The sequence below is a fragment of the Anser brachyrhynchus genome (genome assembly GCF_964034855.1).
Source record: "Anser brachyrhynchus genome assembly, chromosome: 9".
Classification (NCBI taxonomy): Eukaryota; Metazoa; Chordata; class Aves; order Anseriformes; family Anatidae; genus Anser; species Anser brachyrhynchus.
Window position 1 is genome coordinate 2,482,925 of NC_137703.1, and position 26,022 is coordinate 2,508,946.

The window sequence follows — 26,022 nt, forward strand, 5'->3', positions numbered from 1 at the left end:
GCATTACAATTTCATTTCAGTTTTGCTGCTGAAGAACTCTGTACACTGCCCCCTTGTGGATGCGGGAATTTTGAAACTTCCAATAATTTGGTGTATTAACAAGGCCAGCATCTGCTGTGAAGCAGATGACAAGAATTTCCTGCATTTTAAAACAAAAGCAAACCACTATGACAGCTGTAAGAAAGGACAGGCTGTAGGTAGCACAGCATTGGGTTAAAGTAAGCCTATTTAAGTATGTAACATCTGAGGAAGTGTCAGGAGGAAGCATTTACTGCTCTATGACCTTGCCACGGTGTTGGTTGATTTTTTCCCCCTCCAGTTTCAAACACACAAATTGCTACAAACATCTGTTTTTCTCTTTCTCCAAGAAGAAGGGGGTCTAACAATGCAGCAATTTTCTCCAGTACATCCTTCATAGGCAGTTTAGTGTGAAGTTAATAAAAAAGAGTAATTTTACTTACATCAGCTTCTTTTAAAAAAGCCACTATACCAAGTTAACCCTTCGAGGAGGTAAAATGGTTATTTTGATTTTACTATGTAATTAGGTAAAGTAGCAATCTATACCAAAAATATTTCCGTCAAGCCTATGTAACACACTGCCCTACACTATGCTTGGCATGTAAAAAACAGTCAAAGATTTGGAAATTGTAACAGCAACACAACATTCTTCACATAATCTTCAGCACCTTTTCACGAAAACTGGAGCGTATATGCAAAAAGACACACCGCACACAACACCATTGCAAGTTTTAATGTTTATTTCCCCAAGACAGCCTAGCCTGCACTCTACTTGGATAAATTTCACAAGCTAGTTTCCGCTGCTTCTAGTTTTAAACTTTAACCATGTTTCTGATGACAAGGAATGCTGCAAAAATACTCTAGTCCAACAAAGAGTTATGATCACAAAATAATCTTTATCCATTCTACAGTGTTTCAGAATTACCAGTTGATTTTAAAACACAAGGTAGATATAGATGCTAATGGTGGCTAATCTGGTATGTTTTATTATAGCAAACTGTTGTTCATGCAACACTTGTGCTCAAAGGGGAAGGCACAGCATTTCCTACAATGAGCCACCTTATAAAGAGTTCATTTTGTACAAATTTGTAATGTCACCTTTAATTTAGTGTGCAGAACCTCAAAACTGAGGCATTACTCCAATTATAAAAACACTTGCATCCCTTTTGTGCAAGTTTTAAAAATACAAAGTTCTCTCTAAAGTGGCTCAAAATAGATTGTTCATGGCTGCCTACATCTAAGATAAAAAGAGTCTAAAACAATTGGATTAGGCATATTAAAGGTGTTCAAACCATGACTTGATTTGTACATCTATTCACACCTCTTTTCGGTCTTTATTCGGCAGTACATATGCACCAAATTCCATTTTTAGAAGTTTCCATATCATTTTCATAGAAAACAAAGTTTGAAAACAAGTAACATTGAAACACAGCACGGTATTCTACCACAACGGAAACATTTGGTTACAGGACTCAACAAAATCTAAAAATGAACTATGCTGTAGATTACCACATGCAAAGGTCTTCATGTTATCTTTGAAAATGAAAAGGATGAGATTTTATTACCACATTTTACTGCTTTCTACTATTATGGTAACTTGTGTACTGCAACACAGTCTATTTGAAGGGAAATGTATGATTTTTTTCATGCAAAAATCTACAAATTAGTTTTGATGATATGGAAAGCTTTTCATAACATCAAACATTCATCTGGTGCAAATGCACAGGGAAGCCTTCCTGAAATTCTGACTTTACAAATAACTAATAAGCCATACAGGAAAGAACTTAAAAATAACTAAAAAGAAAAATAAGAGGGGAAAAAAACAACAAAAAAGAAACACAGGCTGCAGGAGTAAACCAGAGTCTGCTGCTAAACCGGTCTTTGTTTTTGTGTCCAGTGTAAGTTAACACTTATGAACTCATTTTGATGATTTACTAGGTTTATTATCAGCCCCCTGAAGGCGAATCAAGCTTGCATGCGTTCACATACAGCATCACAACCATACTCTCGTACACACGCCACTCCAGGACTAGGAGTCTGCTTCATGACTGAAGAGCCCCAGATTTGAAACATGAGCCTGGCTCCACAGCATCGAGTCCAGACATTCATTCAATGTTGTCCATTCACACGGTGCTTCATAGCAAGGCCTGGGCTCATTCTCCTTGGACTTATATGGGCATCCTATTCTCTTATGCTTACAAGGCTTGATGATGATAGCACTGCATTTCCCCCCAATTGCTCTAGTAAGTCATTGTTCCTTCTCAGGCACTGAAGATCTTTGACCTGTAGCCCTTTTTCTTTGAACAATCTAAATAAGCATTCAGTGTGAAGTTTTTCATTACATTTTGCCACTCATTCTCACTCGCACCCACTCGCCATCTTGACTTCATTTGGGCTTTTCTGTGATTCCAAATGAAATCTTCACATTTTCTTTCCCGATTTAATGCAGCAGCGGATCCCATGAGCCAAGATTGATGGATCAAACCTTTTTTTTATTCAGTGCTGCATTGTACCTAACTTCCAAAATACCACTCTAAAACTGGAACCCTTCTGCTGGTACATTGGCAGATGAATTGAAACCAAATGTTCCGCCTTGTATTGCTTCTGGTACAAGGCTAGGATCTTCATCAATCTGTTGAAAGAACAAGAACACCGTAAGAATGAACAGAAACACAAAAGCCGCACTAAAAAGAGACAGATAATCTTAAAGAACTTTTCTCCCTTCAGTTGATCTCCTTCGTTGCATAAATTCCAGTTGATCTTTCTCAACTTAGTAAGAGTACTATTATGACACATTAAGTTAGCCTGAAATGGTTTAGATTTTATTTAGTAGACACGCTACATGGCACCCAGTAGTCTCACTTATGAGGTTTTCACTCTTCGCAAGCATTCTGTCAGTCAAACATCATACTTATTGCCAGTTTATAAAGTGCCACTGTTCTTAGAAGCAACCAATATCACTAAATCAAGTAAGAAATAAGCTGAAACTACAGTTTCAATTTAAATAGGTAGTATACAGGTTACCAAATTGGTAGCATATTAAATTCCAAGTCCCGAGGTATGCACAAAATCTGAGTTCCTAAGAGGGACCTCTGTATTACTGTTTGTATAGAAATGGGACTCTAACAAAAAAACAACACCTCCACTTGCAAACATGCCCTACTGAGTTTTACCATTTCTGCACTAATCTGTTCCTGAAAGCTGTTCAGCCAACAAGAAAACCCTCGTTTCATGATGCAGACTGACATTATTGTATTCCCCTTCTATGCAGTCAGCTTGTTTTATGATTTAAAGTGCATACAAATCTAAAACCCTCTTTTGATTTGTATTACATGTTTAAGCTGAAAACAACATTCTTGATCAGCCCATCTTTATTTCCACTTGATGCACCCTTACTTTCACTTGACACCTACCTCTGCAATTACTATTCAGAATCTTTTTTTCTTAAGAAGCAGAATCTCAGATTTGCTACTCAAGTCAGCAGGGAGCTTATCAGATGTGAAAACCAAGCTTAGTCAGAAGCTGGCAGTTCAGAGAACTATTTGAAGGCTAGTATTTCGTTCCCTCAGGGTGCAGCTTAAATTGCCTATCAGAACTTTAGATAGGTCATCATGAAGAATGGAAGATATGCAACAGGTTACGCAAGGGGCTCATTTATCACTGACTCCGATGAAGTTTTAAGCAACTAGTTCATGCTATTGACACCAGCTAATCCAATGCTATGACACTTCAAGATGCCAGTGGACAACTCAATGCTTTTCTCTCCCAGACTAAAAACAGGCAAGCTTTTCAGAACCCATGGTTATAAGCACAAGATCTATGCAAGTAACCCAAACAGTGAGGGCAAACATTCAGCATAATAAAGTTGTCCCGCTTAAGGCCAGAGTAATTCATATTCATCGGTTATGGTGGTAACATCCAGCAGGCTGTTTACATGAAAACTCATCCTATTTCTGCTATCCATGCAACTGCACCACTCAGGAATACAGATCAGGACAAGGCTTTTTATTTATTTAAACAGATGTCCTTCAAAATCCTAAAAGCCTCTCATCATTGCCTATAATCAACTATTCAGAAAGGCCGTGGCATCTAGTTAAAAATTCCATGAGCTTAATAGCCCATTTTAGATTTTTATTTAATCACATTTAGAATTGGTTTTATATTCTGTCAGTACTGGTCTGATGGAATTTTAATAAAGAATGCTAGCTACAGTTTCAATGAATGCCCTGAAATAAGTCTGTAATTCTGCATACATATGTGCAGCACTAATGTAAGTGCTCATCAGTGAATTGGGTAGAAAAAAATTCTGAAAAAAAAAGAACAAGCGCTTTTCTATAAAGCGGTCTTTAGAGCTGTTGTCGCCCTTTTGAACCACGTCTATGAAAACAACCAAACAATTACAAAAACAGATTTCAGAGCTATAACACACTTACATCATCTGAAGAGAAGAACTGATCAATGATCTCATAAGCCAGTTTGTAGATGTCTTCATTTTCGTGATTTTGTAGCTGTTCGATTTTCTCCAGGCCTACAGGAAACACACAAAAGACAGTCAAGTTAAAATACTGAGTTCAGACAAAAAAAACATCCCTCTCCATAAGGCCTCATCATACAAAATCATTAAAAACAAACCTAGGCATAAAGTGAATCTCAGTAAGATGCTATTAAAACCCGCTTGACATGCTTAAGCATAAAAGCTTCTTAGAGATTCGGCAAAGTCTATCAGAGGTTGAGGAATACATACTACAACAAAAAAGTACATCCGGTCATACTACAATAAAAAAAAGTCGTAAGGTCAATACCAGCAATGATTGTTTTCTCTTCTCCTCCCCCTGTGAGCGGTTGGGGGAATCTTTGGAGATAAGGGGGAAGACCGGGGGCAGTAAATACTAGGTCATACTCCCTTTTCCTAGGAACATCTTTTCAACACCTGGTGTGGTTGCCATGACCTGTGACATTCCAAATCCACGTGTTTTTGGAAGCAGCAATACACACCAGTTACTGATCCGTAGCTCGATTACACAGCAAGTAGCTCCAGCATGATGTAAGTTACTGGCAGACAGGTGCAGAGCACACAAGAATAATTTGCTTAAAACACCTGTGCCAGTACACACAAAGGCACGTGGTAGGAGGCTAAACAATCAATTTCTGCAAAACAGTATAAAAACAATTAAGCACCATACCTCCACACTCTTCTATAAGATTGGCTATGGTTTCTGCTTCATCTTCAGCCATTTTTAATATATTACTTAGTCCATCCAGAACCACTTGCACTACTTGTGCATCTTTCACTGTTAGCAAATTGCAAAAGGGAGGAATTACATTTTGTTGAATTAAGTATGCCACCTAGGGGAAAAAAAAACAAGTGGTGATCTCAAGAGTGTGACAAACTACTCGCCAGAAGCACACAAACAGACAAATTTAATGAAATCAAAGCACTCAGTTACCAAACAGGATAAGACTAGTTTGTAGCAGTCACTTTCAGAATTGTTTTTTATAGCATGAAAAGGTAACATCTCTGAATTATGTTATTTGGGTATATTATATTATATATTATTATAGCAATATATATATATTATAGCAATATATGTGTATACTGCTTAAACAAGTAGTAGATACTGTAAGTTTTTCAGTATTAGAAAAGTTTCAACCTCATCTTTGAAAGACACACACCCTCGATTTAATATTCTGGGTTAACAGGGAACTAGTGTATTTCTACTCAGTGGCTGCCATCATTATAACTATCACATTCTTAACCAAACAGGAAAAAAATGGAAAAAAGGTACTAGTGCCGAATGACCAAGATTCTTGTCAGAGCCTGAACGCAATTATTCATACCTACTAGGCCCCATCCCAACAGAAGTGTCTCCACCCAAATCCCCACTGACATGCCTGATCTCAGTTCATTCCAAAAAGAGAAACTAAATTCACTCCTAAATCCCTTGTGGAAGAAGGGGAAAAAATTACTGAACTGGAGAGTAATCTACACATTCATAAGGATGGCACAGAAGTCTGAGGACCTTTTCTTAAGGTTTGACTCACTTGGTCTTTTCTTCCGCTGATTGTTAAGTTGCTTATTGCCCAAGCAGCTTCTTTCTGGGTACCAAAGTCACCCTAAAATTACAACAGTAAATAGAAGTAAACATTCCAGTTCTTATGTGACGTAGTATTTTAGTAAAAGCTTCAACTCTCCACAGAAACACCATATCAGTTTTCATTAAGGAGGGAAGTTAACTAACAGATCCCGTAGATGTTTGAGTCTACTTGCAGCGTGTTCATCCCATCCCTGCAACCATGTTTTTATTGATCTTCCAAAGGAAATTTGTTTCTAGCACAGTGAAGAAAAAAACATAGCACTCCCCTCTCCCACACTCCTTATCAACAGCTGTCATATATTACAGGGAGCGATAAGTGGCAAGTGTCCCTTTTGATAAACATACCCTATGTACTATATTAGTACATACTATAACTGTCTGCTTCTGAAGTTAGTCAAGTTTTCTAACTTTTTAAAAAAAGAAGTGTCCCATATGCTTTTCTCAGTGACCAATAAGTTAGCATTTATGAATGCTAACAAGAAAAGACAAGTATTTCTTCAGTCTTAATCCCAGCCTTTATTCAGGTGCAAGACATTCCATCTTTGTCTTGGCTGAAAACATCACAAGATTGGTATTTCCAGCTTCCTTCCACACTTCAGGAAAGAAAAATCAAGTCATAGGTAAAGCAAAAAGTAGGAAACTTTTGAAAGATAACAACGTGGTACTGTTTCCATTCAAAAGCATGCTTTTAGCTCCCTTCTTTCTCATACGGCAGATCCTTGGAAACACAAAGCAGTTTGGATACTAGTGTTTTAAAAGACACCAAGGTTCTACATTTGAAATCCAAAACAGATATTTAAAGCCCAGAAAGATGACTGATTAGCATTCAAGCCCTGGTACTCAACAAGCAGTGAGAAAACTGAAAAAGCACGAGAAAAGCATCCAGAAGTGTTTGATAGCAACTACGTGAATTCACTATTTAATAAAAAGGGCAACAAAAGCTTCATCTCTGCAAGCTTATGTATCACTGAAAAGCAGCGTACATCTATACAGGCATACAGCGTGTTGCCATTTCCGCAAATAAACAACTGAACACCACCCACAGTTATTTCCTACACCCATCTACTTTTTGTTGATAGGTTTACTTGTTAAAAAAATGGACGGGACATTCCCATTCCATGATCTAGTATTACAGTATCATTACTTGGACTACTCTCAGACTTGATAAATGTTGCAAGTGAACAGGTTAATAAATGCAACTGTTGAGCATGTCTTTAGGTTTCCAGATAATGCAGGGGAAACACAAAGGAGAATTAAGTCCTTAAACTCTGGCAAAACGTTGGGAACTACCTTACTGTTCCCCACCCATACCTCTTTGTCTTACATTTGGGCACAATTCTGCTCCCTGTCTTTTCAAAGATAAAAAAAATTAAACAAGACTAAGAAGGAACCAAGAAGGACTGATCTGCTTCTTTCCCCTAATACATTCAACATGCTGTTTGTGAAAGATCATTCGAAACAGTAACGTACATCTTGCAACATATGAAAATGCTAAGGGTAGAGATTATCATTATCACCCCCCCCATTTCACAGTACTATGTAAAACAAAGCAATGAATTCAGTGTCATTTTCCCCACTTAAGGAAATGAACAGTTAAATCCTTCTTGTTATCTAACCTTATCTAGAAGATGTATTATCATTGGAACAAGGTTTGCATCTATTACTGCCTGAACTTGCTGCTGATTCCCTGCAGTGATGTTAGATAGGAACCACACTGCTTCCTGCAAAATAAAAAGATTAGAGAAATCATTAATTTGGATACTATTGTATACTGTATTTTATTTCCACCAGCAAGTTTTTACATTCATATTTTTTGGATCTGCAATTCATGCAATGCTCAAACATAACTAAGAAATGATTGTACATATCTGAATGCCTAATGCAAACTAGACTCGCAGGAAACAAAGACGACAGTCTTGCCTTGGGAAATACTGCAAGACTCTTCAGTCTTTCACTGTAACCAAGTTACAACCCCCAAACCACAGACAAAGTAGAAAAAGTATTTAACAAGGCTACATATGAGCATTTCTAATTGATTCTGTTACTGAGGACAGTACAGCAGTTTTCAGCTGATGGTCAGAAAAGCTCCAAAATATGAACCAGCACATTTTCCAAACAAGTGGTAAAAGATGTATTCTAACTGCTCCACAACATTTCTCATTTGTGTCAGTCATTAAGAAAATGCACTACCTATCATTTAAATGCTTGTTTTTTTTTCAGGAATGCTGTAAAGTTGTAGGACCCTTCTATTAGCCCAAGACACCCCTTCAACAACAGAAATGGAGGTGTCTAGGAAAATGTTTAAGCCAAGTTTTTCCCTCCCTTGCGAGTATGCCCTCCCAGTCCTCACATTTAAATGATGAACTAAGCCAAAGACTATGTATGAATTATGTTAAACAAGGAACAAGAGCCCTTCCCTGCCCACCCACCTCCTAATGCAAAGCCTATACTTTAGTCAAAAAATAATGAACACAGTTTCACATAAAATTTGTCACTGTTTCAGACCATCTCCTTGTTTTAATCTTACAGTTGATATACTTCGTTGCCAGAAGCTTCCCATCACTCTCTTGGTTCCCCTCTCCTCTCAACTTAACCAGGATGAGAACTTTGTGGACAATTATTTCTCTCAAGATGAGATTCAGAAATTCACGCATTCCCATACTTGAAAATTCAACTGAGTCTCTTGGATCAGATCACAGGATCACTTCTATTAATGAACCTGTTAGAGATTTAAGATGCCTAGGCCTGTCTTGGTGAGCTTGTTTTGGGCTTTAATCATCGGCAATGTCGGAAAACAGGACCCCAGAATTTAACAACATGCCTCAGATGCACTCCGGAATCAGCACTTCATTATCAGTGCCCCCATTTAAAGCCTCTTCTATACACGCATGCACACGCACACTCACTTCCCCGCCCACCCACCCCATTTCAATGCTATTTATCACACACTCGCCATTCAAAGAGACATCCAATTATCTCTATTTCATCACTTCCAAGAGAGTCAGTTTAATTAAAATGATGTTTCACTTACCAAGAATTCTAACTTTTAAGTCAACAGCCAGAATTACAAGATAAAGCTTGAATTTTTATGAAATTAAACTAGAAGAATCAGAAAACAACCTTTCCTGTCAAGTACAAGTTTGCAGCTCCTCAGAGATTTTCCTACAGATCTCAAATTCAAGAAAAAAAATATCACCACCCTATCTGATCTTGACATAAGCTGGTATTTTGTAATTAGTTACTCAAATCTCTACCCCGCTACATTATGTGGGTTTCAAGAGAGCTAAGCCAAACATAAAGGAGTTACCAATCAGGTCCAAATTCTGCAGTGACATACCTTATTAATTTTTTCTTTGGGATGTGTCAGAAGTGCTGGAAAATGTGAAAGAGCTTCACAATTCAGAACTACTTGTGTCTGTTCATCGGTACCAGTGACAATGTTTCCTACAGCTCTCAGTGCAGCAGTCTGAAACAGAACACATTCACTTCATTCACACAAAAATCTTTTAAATGGAAAGAACAAAGATTTTTCTAACTGAGCACATTCTATACCTTCAAATGGTTAAAAAAAATTATACAAATGCCACATCACACAGGAAAAGGTACTTTTACACCTTAACACAGTTTATAAATAGAAACCAGCTACTTTCTCTAGTATTGCATTTTGAGTAACGCTTCCTTCACGTTATCTGAACTTACTTGCACTTTAACTTCTTGATGACTGAGAAGAGGAACCAAATGAGGGACTATTCCAGAGTCTATCACCATCTGGATCTGTTCGTTGCCAGCATCCGTTAGATACGAAAGTGCCCAGACTGTATCTACCAATATCTAACATAAAAAACATTTATTTGTAATTAGCACAGGAGTATCAGTCTTACAAAAAATATATTTAAACCAGAACTAATGAAATACAGCAGATTCATATCCATAACCTACTTTGCTCCACAAACTTCATACCTTTCACTCTAAACAATTCAGAACTAGACCTGCTATTTGACCTATTCTAGCTCCTAAGAATACAGAGGCTAAAAACAGCTGAACAACAGCTAAATTGCTGATTACAGCTAAAATTTTAAAGGATATGAATGCCATCCAAAAAAAAAAAATCAAACATCTGCCCTTTTCATGAAGCACTGTTGGACAACGTGAGATATGAAAGATGGTCCCCTGGAAATAAGAGAAAGCCCTAGGAAATAAACTAGGGGCATTTAGCATTCTAAAGCAAGTGCTCCACACATCATGTAAGATCAAGTTATTTTCTTGGCATCATGCCAAAACATTTAAGAAAAAAAGCTAAAAAGTTTCTTGAAGTCTGGTACAGCAGCAACTTAGAATTTCTTCTGCTTAAGAATTCACACAGAGAAGCAAATTTCAGCAACAGTAGATCCGGATATTTCAAGTGACAGCTTACAAAAAAATGACTGAGCTAACAACTTCTAACTGATCCACAAATACAATGATCTCAAGATACTTGTGTAAGCTTCATTTTCACCTGTTTATATACACAGAATTAGCATACAGTATATTAGCTAAAGTTCACATTTTAATTATATTTAAACATTTTGGTAAAGCACTGCTGCCATAATTTAAACAACTGAGCTACAACTTCACTATAGCAAAGATTAAATCTTAAATAGTTCTGACTTAGGTCAGCTTCTTGCCTAAACCAATCTCATAATTTTAGTGAAGTCATTTACTTCAATATTAAAATAACCTAATGACCATACTTACTGTCTCAGGTGTATTAACAACACCTAATACTAGCTAACATTTCTAATATTTTATATATGCAGATACCCATTTTTCTCTTCTTGTTCACACAGATTTTTCATTACAGCCACAAGCTTAAGTGCTAGTCAAAAATCTACGCACATCTGTTAATAAATGCTCACAGAAAAACAAGTGAAATTGTAATCTGATTTCCTATCAGGATGAACTTAGGAAAAACAGAGAAAAGCTGGGATAAATGTAGGGAAAGCACATTCAAGTAAGTACATGTAAAAATATAGAGAGAAATATAAGGCAAAATTGTAACTGTTGCTTAAAAACAGAGATATCAAAATAAGCTTACCATAACGTGAAGGAACATATTTATCTTTTTAAAGAAGAAAGTTACTCAAGTATGGCAAGCTTTATGATTCACGTAAAAAACTACACCAGAACACAAAACTGTCATTACTTACATTTACATCTGTGTGGTGAATTAAAACACAGAGAGCTGGAAGGATCTGAGGAGGAAGAGAACCATCAGACAGTTATTTTTAAGGCATTCAGACACTCAGCTTCACTTTAGTTAAACTGACTGAGCAGTGAGTAATTCAGTCACCTCCTGAATGGTTTCCATCGGTGGAGGAGGATCTTTGTGACGGCACAAGTTGACCATGACCCAAGTAACATTTCTTAAGAAAGTTATGGGAATAGATGGGCTGATAAAGGACAGCAGTGGTTTCACTACTCCAAGACTAATAACGTAATCTCTACACTGGGGTCCATCACCTGTTGAAGATATCAAAGAAGTATGAAGACAAAGATCATCACATTCCATTCACAAAAAGTATCACCTCAAAATTATCCTCTTAAATTAAAAACAGGCTGCAAATCCCTAAAGATAACCTGAGGACACTGAGCTGTAAAGCATAATATAAGCACAAGTCCAACACCTTGTTGTTTGGGAGACTAAATTGCATCATCTGGTTCTGCACACATCCAACAAAATAACATCTAAAGAATTATTAATAATGGCTACTTAGTAAAATAACACTGGATCCACTCTTCAGCATCGATGCTTATGAAGGAGTCAGTCTCCTGTAACTTCTGTGTATTTAAGACTCCAATTATTTGCAATGCATACAAAGTTTAAGAATATGAGCTTTAGAACTATGTAGATATACATATCTACATCTATCAATTACATGCTTACATAAAGCCTACAGCCTCCTGTCCAGTTGATTTTGAACTACTCATTAAAAACAACTAAATTCTTAACAGAAAGGTGTTAAAGTTTGCACAAAAAAAATCAAAAGACCAAGTGATCACAACTCATCTACAATTCTATACAATGTATGTGAGCTGAGGCCAAATTTCAGAACCCAAAGCAAGTTTTCATTCTAACAATCTGCATGCCTGTTTGCCAATAATTTGTTTTCCTGCACCTGCAATGAAAGTGTGGAGGCATGTTTTTGTGTGTATACTTTAGCGCATGATAGAGAAAACAGGAAGAAGTTAAGAACAGGGCGACTGCCAGCAACAACTGCTTTTTATCTTACAGTTGTACACCTCCAAGTTCTAACACAAAATCCTAGTTAGTTTATTCATTCAGTTTCTAAAGGAACTTAGTTTTTAGTGGCAGGAGTAACACAAACCTATGATATTTCCTAAAGCCCACACAGCTTGTTCGCAAACATTTTGATGAGGCGAATGCAGCAGTCTCAGAAAAAGTGGCACAGCATCTGAAAAATACAAACAGAAGTCCATGCAATTGTTAAGAAATGTATCTCTCAAAAGACAAAATAGTTGAAATACTTAAATAAAATTTCAGACCGCATGAGAAATTTCTCCCTTTGTTGAGTATTGGTCAGAACTTTATCTTCCCAGATGATACTGAAATAAGTCACTGTGTATTTTTCCTCTCGTTATTTCCAGACTCTACACTCAGCATCTTTTGACAATCCTTATGAAAGTATATGTACTGCAACAGTGGCTGTTTCCGTGAAGGTAGTCGTCTTGGTCTAATATGGATACCCCATCCTCAACTTTAAGTCTCATTTTAGACCACTAAGTTCTGACTGTATTCGATTTGAGAGCTGTAATCCAACATACTGGGACAACCTAGCAGATCTCTGCAGAACAGATGATTTCAAATGCTGCCATTACATGACAAAAAAGGGAGTCAGTCGATTGAGCAGTAACAAGGTTCCAAATGATAACACAAACTCCCCAAACTCATCAAGGCAGCTACATTTCTACCTCATGCTGGGGTCAGACAGAAGAATACTCCTAATGTTTAAAACTAAAGCTGATCCAATATTTAAAGCACATTCTGTGTGAACCACACCATACTTAAGTAACTAATCTCTTTTCTTTAACCCTAGCACTAAAGGTGTTTGCTTACATTAATGACAAAGTTTAGTCTGAAATAAACACTCATTTACTTTAGATCATGTGAAATTTTAAGAGATGCTGGTATTTTGTAGTAAAACTTTCAATGTAGAACTTTTTTTGAAAAAAATACACATCACAAGAGAATTCATATTTTCTACTAAAGAGGTATTTTACAATGCCTATAAGCAAGAGAAAAAAGTCGTCCCCAACAACTATTAAGTGCTTTCAGAAAAATGACAGACCATTTTTTTTAATTAAAACAATCGTTACAAGAAATAAAACATACTTTCATATGTTTTAAATATTAGGTCAGCTAATTTAGAGCACACACGCAGACCTAGCTAAAAATCAAAGACCATCACAAAGATAATTACTGTAATTGGCACTTGTCTTCAATCCATCAACAAGCTAGGTTTAAAAAGAGAAGTGTTCTAAGTCATCAAGAGGTGTGGAGCAATATATACTAGTTAGGTTTCCTAAAGAAAATTCTAGATGCAACTGCAAATCACAAGTATTAGCAACGATACATACTTTGATAAAGCTTGGATTTGACCCTTGAAGTTAACAGGCTCTTAACAGAGCTTGTAAAAGCAAGGGTAACCGATCTTGCAAACTATGCAGTCTTAAAGCATACGTTCATTTAAAATAAGTCCTTAGACTGACATCACCTGCCTTAAATTCTTTCAAATTTGCTATTGATAATTAACCTATTTTTCCAATTAAGAACTGATGAAACCCACCCAACCATCTAACAGACAAGATGGTGCTGGTGCTACGAACTTCCTTGTGAGAGAGGTATATACCTCTTACTTTAAAATATAAAGCCAGACAACACACAGGTTGTGTGAAGCCTGTAACTGCTTAGCACTAACAATGAAAAAGAGACAATCTACCTCAATCACTCAAGTTAAACAGTCAGTCATGGAAGATATGGAAGAAACTGATATTTCATCACTTAAACCACAACACGCATTTTAGAATTACTTAATAAAAGAAACATTGGTATTTCATCACTTAAACCACAATACACATTTTAGAGTTACTTACTACTTTGAATAGAAGTTCCAAGTAGTCAATATATAATGGTGGTGTTGGGGAAAAAACAAAATTAGGTATAATTCTGGGTCTTTTCATTGTTGGAAGCATAGCATGTTTAACAGTATCAGCAGCACAAACTGCAATACAACACTAATTCCAACCATTAAAGATAATGGTATCTCACAGTGCAATTTTTGTGGATTTCTTCCTTAGATTTTAGACAGTTTTGTTTAAATGCATGTTTGATTCTTCCATTGGTCTCAAGGAAGAAGCTCTTATGACACTTCTGTTTTGCCTTTTTTTTTTTTTCAGATCACTTAGGCCACGTTAAAAGTACAGAAGAAAGCTTGTAGTACTTGGCAATTCAGACTTCAAGTACAATTCCACCCCAAACTTCAGATTCCTCAAAACATGAAGGCCAGCGTAGTGTTTTTGCTTCAACTTGATTTTGGAAGAGAGCTGAATGAGGTTTTTTTTTTGTTTTTTTTTTTTTTTTGTGTGTTTTTTTTTTGACTTTTTAATATTTGAAAACTGAAAACCAGCAGATATAACTCTGCTACAAGTGTGAGTTCCCGGAAGAGATTACTCACCATCATGAAACCCAACTGAATTTAAAAATCTGAGAAAATGAAGAACAAAAGCGGGTGTGCACTTCAATTGATGCTGCTTGCCAGAGAAGAAGTAGAACTTCTGGCAGGACACTTCATGGGCAGGTCCTTCAGCGACGGGCCTGTGATTGACAACTCAATTTCAACCATCCTAGCTATCTCATGAAAGGACCAAGCCTATCACATGGATTGGTGAACATGCTTGAGATACAGAGAAACAGGAGTGTGGATGCTCTTTACAGTATCATTCAGATCTTTTTATTCCTGTGGAAGCTACAGCGCATGCTTTATCAATGATCAAATACTGTTGGACTTACTAGATTGAACTACGGCCTGTGTTTGTTCAGAGGTTCCAGATGCAATGTTTGTCAAAGCCCATGCAGCTTCAAACTGTAAAGAGGGACTACAAAATAAGAAAAAAGAATATTGCAACGTGAGTTTTCAACCAGAACTCATAGGCACTTTAGCTAAATTCTGAGAATCCTCACAACAACATAATATTCCGAGTTGCAGAAATACTCACTTGTCATCTCTTTCAAGACAGTGCACTAAAATAGGTAATATTCCGGATTTTATTAGATCATCAATTGGTGGATTGCGATCACTGGAAAGCAGCTTTCTGTTTAGGAAAAGAAAACACAAAACTTAGACAAATCATACAACAAGTGAGGACTAGAAAGGATCTCAGGAGGTTGTTTAGTCCAGCCTTCTGTTCAAAGTGCAGCTATTGCTAATGCTTAATCAGGTCGGTCATGCCTTCAACCTCCATGCAGGGAGATTCAACAACATCCCTGGACAAACTGTTCCAGTGTTGCACTATCTTCTGGCAGAGAATTTTCCTACCTAGTATCTACCTCAATCTCAAAGATGAAACAGGATTGTTTTCAATAATAAGGGAAAATAACTAAGCCCCAAAACTGAAATTACTGAAAAAAAATGAAGTTACTACATTCATTGCCTTTTTCAGTGACTATGTTTTCTCCGGTAATAAACTTCAGAATTAGTCAGTCAGTAAAATACAGATCACCAGAGTAACTCAGTTACACCCTCCTGCAGCTTCTCCCTCCCTCGCCCACAAAAGGAGATAAGACGATCCTGGCTGCTTTGACAGGAACAGCAGAAGCTTGTTTCTTCTTCTTGCTCAGTGACAAAACTGTCACAGTGCAGACTATTCACAAACCACCTGCTCAAACAGGTAGAGAATTCTTATTACAAGAGCCAATTAAAGCTTCAGGTTTTGGGAGTGTGGTTTTTAAAAATTTATTTTAAAAAAAAGCATTTCTAATCAGTTTTCTATCCCTGTTATTCCAGCTGTTTGTTTTGGGGGGTTAGACGTGGGCAAGATTTCTCCTTCCTGCTCCAACTTCAGACCAAAGGGTGGTACAGATTAATTAAGGCTGAAAAGCATTTGTTTTCCTCTAAAAATACTTAAGGCCATTCCAACAACTGTGCTGACTTAACTTCAAATTAGTTTTCAATTTTAAAAAATTAAAGTGTTAAGACATTCACATGGATGTTCCCATTTCCTTTTAAAACAGGCTTAATCCACTATATTTCAGTCTAACTTGCCTTAAAACAGCTCTAGTAAATAGCGTTCTACACGATACTACCCTGAGATGATAGAGCTTTTTGAAGAAGGCAAGTTGCCTAATGGAAACAAGCATAGAAACTGCTCTTTCCCTTATCTGTTTTAAATACATTAACTCCCAAACATCAAACTGACTTCCAGATATAAAAGAAGTCAGGTGAAATGGAAGTCTTCCCTTGCACATCCCCCAGCCACACCGGGTAAAAATGCAAAGCTGTAGCTCTCTGCTACAATGACAAAGCAGGAGGTTCATGAAACAGCAGTTAAATACTGAATTTATGCAAGCAAAATTTATACAAGTATTTTAGGATGCTTCAACACATGCAACTACAGAGAATTCCTCTCAAAACAAGAGGTGGTTTTAGTGGCCTAATCCATGACAGAACTAGCAAAAAGGATTTTGCCAGTTCTTTCTGTATTTAAACGTAAAGACTTTGTAGCCCTGCTAGCTATATTTTACTGTACTATGGAGTACTGAACAAAAATGAATCCTAGTATTTATTTGTACATAACAAAAATGTTGACTGCTTCAAAGACCCAGGTATTTTATTTGAAGTTCTATTTATCACTGATTTTAATTTTTTAATCAGTAAACGACACATTTTTTCCAATTAAGCTGGAATACGTTGTTTGAACTCAAGCACATAGTAAAGAATGAAAGTAGTATATTTGAGAAGAGCGTCTTACCTTGCAGCCTGCACAGCACTTAGCTGTATACCCTGGTTGTCACTTGAAGCATTCTGAAAGAAGACAGAATTTAGACCTTTCAGAATTTATCACCGTGATATGTATCATGTTCAGACAATTTTTTTTTTTTACCTGTACTATTGCTTCCAAAGAAGTGTTTTGCTAGAAAATAAATAAAACAACAGTTAGAAATCAGAAGTCTCTGAAGTAAAAGTAAAGACATGGTTTAAAGTTAAGTTAATTCTTACCACTCTAAAGTCACCATCTATATCAGAATCTTCACAGATATCCTCATGAGGTACATTTCTCCTCTTCAGAAGATGCTCATCTCTTTTGTTCTTAAAGAGAAGGGGGGGGTTGTTAAGAATGGAAGAGAAGCTTCTTTTTTAAACCAGCATCATAGACATTCTTTCACCGCTACTGTTAAAAGTTCCAATGATCAAGAAGTTGGAAAAAGCAATAGAGGGAAGCGCATTTTGGAAATCACTTTTGCTTTGAAAAATTCTCCAACTTTATCTAAAGCATTAACTGTACTTTTGCTGAAGTTTCATATTCACGTATCCATCACTGACACTACAACTTATTTGTCAGTATTTATAACAAGACAAGGCCATTCCCAGAAGCTACTTTTCTGTTCATCCCATACGTAATTCAAGTTATGACTACATTTCTCAGGAATTATATTTCCAATGACTCCAAACAGTGCTGAACTACAGTTTTGGGAAAGAAAACAGCTTTATGTCTCCAGACATAACACCTGGTTTTGAAAGGAAAAAAGGTAAGCCTTTTAAAATCTTTAAAGTTACAATCCTTAGAAATAAAATCCTTGCTGCAAAAGCAGGAATTATTCTCCTCAGTAGATTACAAATACAATTCTGTTTTTCTGGACAGAAACTGAAATACAAAGCTTCTGGTACGGGGTATGGTAAGTCTAGAGCTTCCTTCTAAACCAAAGCACCTCTACAGAACTAGCAGAGACAATTAGTTTAACAATGGTGTTCCTGGTGACCTGCAGCGGAACACACAACAGGTTTTGTTTTAATTTTTATTTTTTAAAGAGCCAACATAGCCAAATACCATTTTGTCGAAACAATACTAGTTCATCTCACCTTCCTCAACTCCACAACGACTTCATTCCTTTGTCTTCTCATACTCTGAAAAGAATCAAAACCAAAGTACGTTATGTTCTGAATTTTTTTCAAGTGATTAAGCTTTTGCACAACTGTTTCCAAGTTCATGCACTTTAAACAGTACTTATACACGAGATTTCATTTTCACTATAGAAGTAGCAATCAAACAGGAAGTTGAAATAATTACTTTTGTCTGTATTATTGCATAATAAAACAGTCTCTCCTAGGTCTGTGTTGAAAAAAGAAAGTATACTGAATGGGAGAATAAACAACTGTCTCAAAGGGCAATGTTGAAAGGAGTTGTATATAAAGCAGAACAGCACCGAAAGTATTACAAGCATGGCAAAGTAACAAAGCACACTAAGTTTGCCTGGTATTCATGACCCTTTCTTGATTCAAGAAACTATAAACTATACTGAAAAAGCAGGCTGAAGTTCAGATTGCGCAGGTAATCCTTCGTATAAACAAAGTACAGCTGCTAAAGCAACAACTGACAATAATTAATTCTTCAGAATAAGCAGATCCAGACAACAGCACGCCCTTTTCCACACGATGCCACCAGGCTCCTCGGACCGGCGTACCCGTGAGCGTCCTCTGCCACGTGAGACATGGCTGCTTGTACCGGAGCTCTGCCTCACCCCAAGGCCAGGCTCCACACCACCACTTGTTTCTCCCAGATACTGCAGCAAATCCACAGATTTCAGCTGTGCACATTCACCACTGTACGAAACAGAACTAGCTTTGTGCCTTGGGGAATAGGTTCCTAAACAAGTTCAAATTAAGAGACCTAATAAGCACAGTTGAACTATGAAAATATTATTTAGAAATGAAAGCCACATAAAACCCTTGGTACTGTAAGAACAAATCGGTTTGGTTTTCTACAGCCTCCCATTTACAGTATCCAGAAGAAGATGGAATTGTACAGGCACAGAAATTGGTTTACTAGTGCTTGTGTTACCAGAGCGTAAACAGAAAAAGAAAAATCACTTGATCTAGTCTGCAGTGATTTTATTCCATACTTCAAACTCTACAGTGAACGAGTAGAATTAAAACAACTGCGTTTTTACTGAGCCACTGGCAATTCCAGAGCATAAGGGACTGCATTAACACAGGATGCGAGGAAGAGGAGCAGCTAGGATGGCTTCTGGGTGATGGCAAGAAACAGCTCTGAAGGTAAGGTTTACGGCTCAACTTTCAGGATCATAATTATTTTTATTGAAAGGAATGCGCATTTTATCAGAATCAAAACTTGGATTCTGAGCAAGATACTTTACCTTCTCAAAGGATGGAGTTAAAGGAAAAGGGGGAAAGAAAGGATGGGAGTGGAAAAGCAGGCACAGTTCCCCACTGCTTTGGAGGTGGAGTCCTTCATCGTTTGAGGACCAAAATGCAGTTCACCATGAGAAAAACAGGCTAACGACAGCGGTGAGGAACACCCACACCCAACAGCTTCCCGTGATATAAAAGGCAAGGCACGTGCCTACCTAGTGCAGCTGCAGCACCCGGAACCACCGGGGCAGAGGCACAACAACCAAGTACACACTGCCTGTCCCACACTAAAAAGCACCAAAGCAAGTAGCCAGAAAATATGTACATCTTCAGAGAATTACTAGGTCAGTCAAAACTAGAATTAATAGTGGAGTCCAGCGCTGCTTAGATTCACTGCTAGGACTTGCTCTCCACAACAGATAAGCTTTTCAGATGTTTCTTAGAATTCTTCAGGTGACGGTGAGAATCTCAAAAGTGCAATCTCTAAAGAGGGAAAAAAGTGTACTTGATAATAAATCTTTATGAATCCAGCTCTGGACCAACAGACGTTCTCTGCACTGCTGTAATACTTCTCTTACAAGTACAGAAATGAAGCTTGAACATTTCGTAGTGGCTCCAACTCACACCTATACTGACACAAAACGCAGAAAAGTTCCTTCAGCACCTATCTCCCCGCACGTGCACTTGTTAAACGCACGCTGCAGGCTGCTGGCACCGCCACAGGGCAGCCCACGGCCCAGCGCTGCGCAGCACATCACGAAGCACACCTCACTTTGGGCATGGGGAAGTCCCTGCCTGCAGCGCAGGCACCGCAGGATGCTGTGCCCACGGGAGCCGCGTGCCACTCGAGCCCAGCAAAGCGTGACCCCAGGATCCCGGTGAAGACGAGCGGTGGCTCCGAAGACCAGAGCTGAAGGTGAGAAGCTCTCGGTCGTTTATCTGTGCACAAAGTGCTGCTGCCCTTCCAGAGAACCTGATGGCGGTCACGCTCCCGGATGCCACCCGCCACGCAGGGGCTTCGGGAAGGCGCTGCGATGTTACAGCCACACATCCTGCTGGAGGCTCCTGCTCTCAGCCTCTGACGTAGCGTTCGGTGTAATTTCTCCAGAGCCTACTGACCTGGCATGCTCAAGTACAAAATAAAATGAGGAAAACTCTCTCAAAAAGACTGCAGAATTGTACCAAGCCCCCGTGATCTCACACAAGTGAGAATGGACAAACACCTTTACGTCCATAACAGTTATGGCAACGTAATGAATTAGCATACATAAAGATGGATCACAAGAAGAGATTCTTCTTGCCAGATTTAAAATAGCGACACTACCGTTCAAGCCCTGCAGCTGATCACCCAAATCCGGTGTTAGCTGCGGGATCCTGACACGTTCCAGTGTTTTTCACAGCAGCACCTGATTCAGAAGCATTCCACCCTTTCCCAGGATACTGGCACATAGCTGGAGCTTGTTCTCAGCTGACGTGCCCTGACCCCTCTTCTACTTCTCTCTGTATCCCTGCTCCTCAAAAACCCAACCCTACCACGCGCACAGTCTGTCTCCATCCTTTCTGGGGGGACGCTACTATAAAGTATTTCACCTGAGCAGCTGTTTGTGCACCTTCGACAAGAAAAAGGTTTGACAGCACACATAAAACTATCAAACTTTACCTATGTCCCCCGTTCCAGCAAACGCTTTGCCAAAGGCACTGCTCCTATAGCAGGACTGCACAGGCACGAGTCGCTGTAGGGCAGAGCTGCTTCAGCCATCTCCCTCCCTACAAAGCTGCGCTAGCACCAGGCTGGTCTGCGACCCCGCTGACAGACACCACGGGGGAGCAGGGGAAAGGGAGCACTCCTCCAGCACCTTCGGCGGGCTATACGGCACTTGGAAGCTTTTGTCAAAGGCACCACTTGCTACGGCCCTGTGCCCGACTACTGTACAGTTCGAGAAGGCTGGTCTGTGAGCCAGGCTGCCCAGCGCAGTGACTACGAAACCCGGTCTCATTCTTCACAGAAATAAATGGTGCTGAACTGCAAAACTAGGGAATTACTCCTCAGAGGTGTCTGCAAGCTCACATCTGGATTTGGTAAAACTCCAGAAAAGTGAGTTAGGCCCTCCCCTATCTACTATTTCCCTCCTATACTAATTTGTGTCATTTGCAGACCACAGCAATAGTCTGCTCTCAAGATCACGGATTAAAACCCCACAGAATTTTAATGCCCACAGTCTCTACAAGGTGCCACCTGAAAAACACATCTCAGCAACTCCGCCTGCTCTGGAGTTGTAACAGGGACTCTCAGTTCCAAAAAAAAGAAAATCAATGACATGGTGCATGCTGTCACTCTAGTTTTTCCTGAAGAAGTATGACTTTTTAAACAAAGTGTGTAAGCTTCATCACAGAACTGCAAGTCAGCATAATGGAACCTATTTTTAACTAGCTCAGAGTGAAATTCCTGCTCTCCTTCAGTTCCTTCCTATTGGAATTGCAACCAAAGTACTTTGTGTGGGACACAGAAAAGGTTGAAAAGCTTCTAACCACCTGGGAGCCAGTATCTCTCATGACATTACCTTCCTTTCAATCCTCTAAAGCTTCCTTGGTGTTTCCAAATACATCGCCAGTATTACGAGCCCAGTGAACTCCAGTGGCAACCCTTAAAAGTCCTGCCATAGCTAATCTTCAAGCATCCAGACTCAATAGCTGCTCCAACATCGGTTTTGAAGTACCCTGCATCACATCGCTAGCCTCATTTTGCATCACGCGTTTCTCAGTTACGGGACAGAAAGCTGTTTGACACTTCTCCTGTGCTGGCACTATTAAAGCAATTCTTAATATCTCACCCAACCACACAGGCAAGTAAGGGAAGAAAAGGGCAGCATAAAGCCACCAGTTTCTTCCAGTCTTTCCAAAGGAATAATACGTAAAAAATACAGCTTTGATTTCATTTCAGAAAACCTAAACGTCAGTTAAACTTGAATACTGCAGTAAGCAACCAAAGAAAATAAAATTTCTAATCATCTGCTGAAACAAAAACAGCAAAAAAATTCTTTTCCACCCTTCCCAGGAGCGAGGTTATTTATACTTGAGACCCCAGCATGCAGCACCATCAAACAGAATGACACAGAAACAGCTCATTCACAAAACTCTTTCTACTGCAGATGCAGTGACCAACTTGTACTTTTTCTTTGTAGAAAAGAGAAAGACCTAGCATTTGATTCCAAGGTCTATGGTACTACAATGAGAAAAATGTTAGAAAATAAGATTTCTTATCACAAAAACAGAAAACAGCTCATCCATTCTTATTCAAGGGAAAAAAAAAATCAAGGCCAAGTAAAACCTGTTTCTCATGGAAGAGGAAAGATGAAAAAAGTAAAGTTACCTTCCCTAGCTCTCCTAGCAAACAAGCATTTGCATAATTTAAGACAACAAATAGGCACTCTTTTCAGTATGATTTTGGTTTTTTTTCGATGTTAACAAGTGACCATTCCTGCAGTTCTGTAAGGCCAGCTCCTTCTCACTATGAAAGTGCATTTTTTTTTTTTTTTGCCCCCACAGCTCTGACTCTTAAATCTTGGAAGAGCTTAGCAGCATCCTGCACCTCCTAACTGGGACTCGTACATAGAGATACTGCCCTGGTGTCAGCCACAAATTACTGCTCTCCTGCTACAGACTCCTCAGATACTGAGCATTATAACCTTTTAAATGTTTCCTTAATCAGTCCTATAAATAAGAAAAAAAAGAACAAGCAAACGGTTTGTGTTTCTCTATTCCCAATGTTGTCACCAATCTGTCATCTCAAAACACATGGCAGCAATTGCTCACAAGGTGACATGTCCGTGCACGCATGTTTACCCAATGCTTAATTGTACGAAGGAATTGCACTAAACGCTACGTAAAACACGTGTTTTTGTTCTTTTTTTCAAGGCCAGACTTTGTATTTTTAGAAGCACGTTGATATGGACCGGAAAATGAAAATCCAACTTTAACTCGGTAAGTATTCAAAAAGCTAAATAAATGCTTAGCATTTCTGAAGCTAAAACACTGAAAATCCCCTTTCTGTCTTTTGTAAGATACACAATAACCTTTCTGGGAAGGGAAGACTGGGAAGCTAAGCACAACGTGACAGCAACTGCTATGCATTTAACCATAAATGGGCTGATTTGAGCAATGTGTAAGCATATATATGTTATTTTATAAGTCTGTAATTTGCAACATGCCAGCCCTCACAGCCTCTAGAATTACCTGTGAATTTGGCATTCCCAAACCTAATACTGGGATAATTTTTCAGTTTTTCTGATATGTCAAATGGAGGCAAGCTGTCATAGAACAGAAGGATCACCAGCGCTGAGCAGAAGTAACTAATGGCTAAAAGCACAACTTCAGCCGAGGTTAAACGGGGGAAGAGTGAAGGAGGCAAGATGAAGGGAAGAGATAAAGATCAAACGCTGGCTTCCTATGCGAAGTAAATAAGCCATCCTTCTGCTAGAAGCAGCGCAGGATTGCCGGCGCTGGGAGCCAGCTGAATATACTCATTAGCAACTGTTGCTGCCATAGGATACTTGGCTGGGAGCAGACATCACCCACACCTCACCCGCTAACAACACATGTGGCGCGGAAGCAGTTAACGAGCGATAGCCATAAGCCTGAGCCATCGTATGAAAAATAACCATCCCGGCTAGTTATTTTAAGTAGCAAGCGTATGCTCCAAGAGTTGCTGGGTAGATGTCAGTATCTAAAATTTAACACGGCCTACCAGGGCTTCTGTCACGGTGAGGAAGGCCGCTTAAATGCTTCAGCAAATTCAGAACAATACTGAAGAGGCTACCTGCTTCCTGAGGCAGAAGTGCCCAACTGTTTTTTGTTTTGTTTTATTATTTTTTTTGTATGTGTGTGTCCACCTTGAACGTTCCCACTTCAGCTGATTTACCTCAAACCTCAGTACGTAGGCACCACAGGATAGAAAACACAGATGAACTGCAACCTGTATTTTCCCTTTACTTTCATTTTTAATGTGCTAGCACGTGCTTTACCGTGCACCCTTCTAAACTCTCCCTGCTTTTACAGTTATCTATTTGATGATAACAAGACAGTTTATACAAAAACAAATGAACATCTTAGCAAACAGTTGCTAACAAAGCTAACAACCCTATCCGTAAACACTGCAGCAATTATTCTCACTTCCAACTTTTTTGGCATCACCGAGCATTGTATGTAACTGAATAATACGTTGTTTGATCAAAGTTATAAACTGAGGCATTACTGATGCCTGGATTACCCAAGTGGGAAAACGTGGCAGATGTTTTCACGAATGACAGCAACTCAAACGCTGCCTTTATTTTAAAAAAATACCGCACTCTGTACGTCACGTTTAAGGCTAGGACGTGGTGTCACGCTAACCACGGGGACACGCAGCGAGGCCGGAGGAAAGCAGAAACGGGAAGGCCGAGGCCCGCTGCTGGCTCACAACCTCACCACGCGCAGGTTTCCCCAAAGAGCGCTGCTGGGCGAGGCGTGGTGCCCGGTTTTACCCCGTCAACGTCTGCTAGGGCAGCCCTAACTCCCTGCTCCCCTCTGCTTCACGGCCGGGCCGCGGGGCTGGCTTCCTCCAACGCGTGCGCAGCAGCGGGGCCGCCCAGAAGTTCACAGGCCGGGCAGCACAGCCCGCGGCCGCCTCCGCCGCCACCCGACCGGGCGCTACAACACCGCCGCTCGCCCTGTTCGGAGGGAAACGAAAGCGGGTCGGGGTGGTTATTTCTGCGATAAAGAGGGGAAAAACAGGGAATTTACGGAGGCTCGCAGCGCCCCGGGGGAGGCCCGGCGGGGCCGGCGGCGGGCCCTGCCCCTCGCTGAGGCGCCGTGTGGCGCCGGGGAGCGCAGCGGGGCCGGGCCGGGCCTCCCGCAGCCGCCGCTGCCCCTCACGGCGGGGCCCAACGGCCGCGGCCGGGCCCGGAGCGCGGCCTCCGCCTTCCCCCCCCCCCCCCCCATCTCCTCCTCCTCCTCCTCCTGCCAGGCGGATGCAGGCAGGGGCAGGCCGGGCCGGGCCGTGCCGCCCGCGGGCCCTACCTCCAGGTCGCGGCCTTTGTTCTTGAAGTTCTTGAGGCGCTGGTTGTCCAGCTTCTCCTGCTCCGCCATGGCGGCGGCGGGGGGGGGTGGGGGAGCGCGGCTCCTCCGCCTCCTCCGCCGCCTCCTCCGCCGCCTCCTCCGCCGCCTGCCGGACCCGAACCCTTCGGGATGGGTTCCCCTCCGCTTCCCCTTCCTTTCTCGGTCCTTTCTTTTCCCTTCTCCGCTCCCTTCCCGCTGAGGCGAGGCCGCAGCCGCCGCCGGGCCTGCTCCGGGCGCCGCTGCCGCCGGGGCCGGGCGGAACGGGCCGGGAGGGCGCTGAGGGGAGGAGGGGGGGGGAGGGGGAGGGGCAGCCTCGCTCTGGGCCGCCCGGCCGCGCCCGCCCATTGGCTGCGGAGCGCGCGCTCGCCGGCCAATGGGAGGAGGGGGAGGAG

At 40.2% G+C, this 26,022-nt stretch overlaps 1 protein-coding gene across 1 annotated transcript; it reads right to left on the reverse strand.

Moving 5' to 3' along the window:
* Positions 1 to 740: 740 nt before the first annotated feature.
* Positions 741 to 25,945, reverse strand: KPNA4 (karyopherin subunit alpha 4). The gene is made up of 17 exons (XM_080604423.1): positions 25,592 to 25,945; positions 18,248 to 18,292; positions 17,387 to 17,476; positions 17,271 to 17,300; positions 17,139 to 17,191; positions 15,387 to 15,482; positions 15,181 to 15,266; positions 12,479 to 12,565; positions 11,443 to 11,612; positions 11,300 to 11,344; positions 9,813 to 9,944; positions 9,451 to 9,579; positions 7,730 to 7,834; positions 6,061 to 6,132; positions 5,202 to 5,364; positions 4,452 to 4,546; positions 741 to 2,650 (listed from the first exon to the last, which is right to left on the reverse strand). The coding sequence occupies exons 1-17, from the start codon at positions 25,658 to 25,660 to the stop codon at positions 2,552 to 2,554; spliced, it is 1,566 nt and encodes a 521-aa protein (XP_080460549.1). The 5' UTR covers positions 25,661 to 25,945; the 3' UTR covers positions 741 to 2,551.
* Between the last annotated feature and the right edge of the window lie 77 nt (positions 25,946 to 26,022).

Coding starts and splice junctions, on each gene's coding strand:
- KPNA4 (XM_080604423.1), bottom strand. CDS start 25,660: ATGGCGGAGCAGGAGAAGCTGGACAACCAGCGCCTCAAGAACTTCAAG. Junction 17,192..17,270: donor CTTTGGAAGCAATAGTACAG/GTAAAAAAAAAA, acceptor GTCTTCTTTCAG/AATGCTTCAAGTGACAACCA. Junction 11,613..12,478: donor GGCTTTAGGAAATATCATAG/GTTTGTGTTACT, acceptor TATCTTCAACAG/GTGATGGACCCCAGTGTAGA.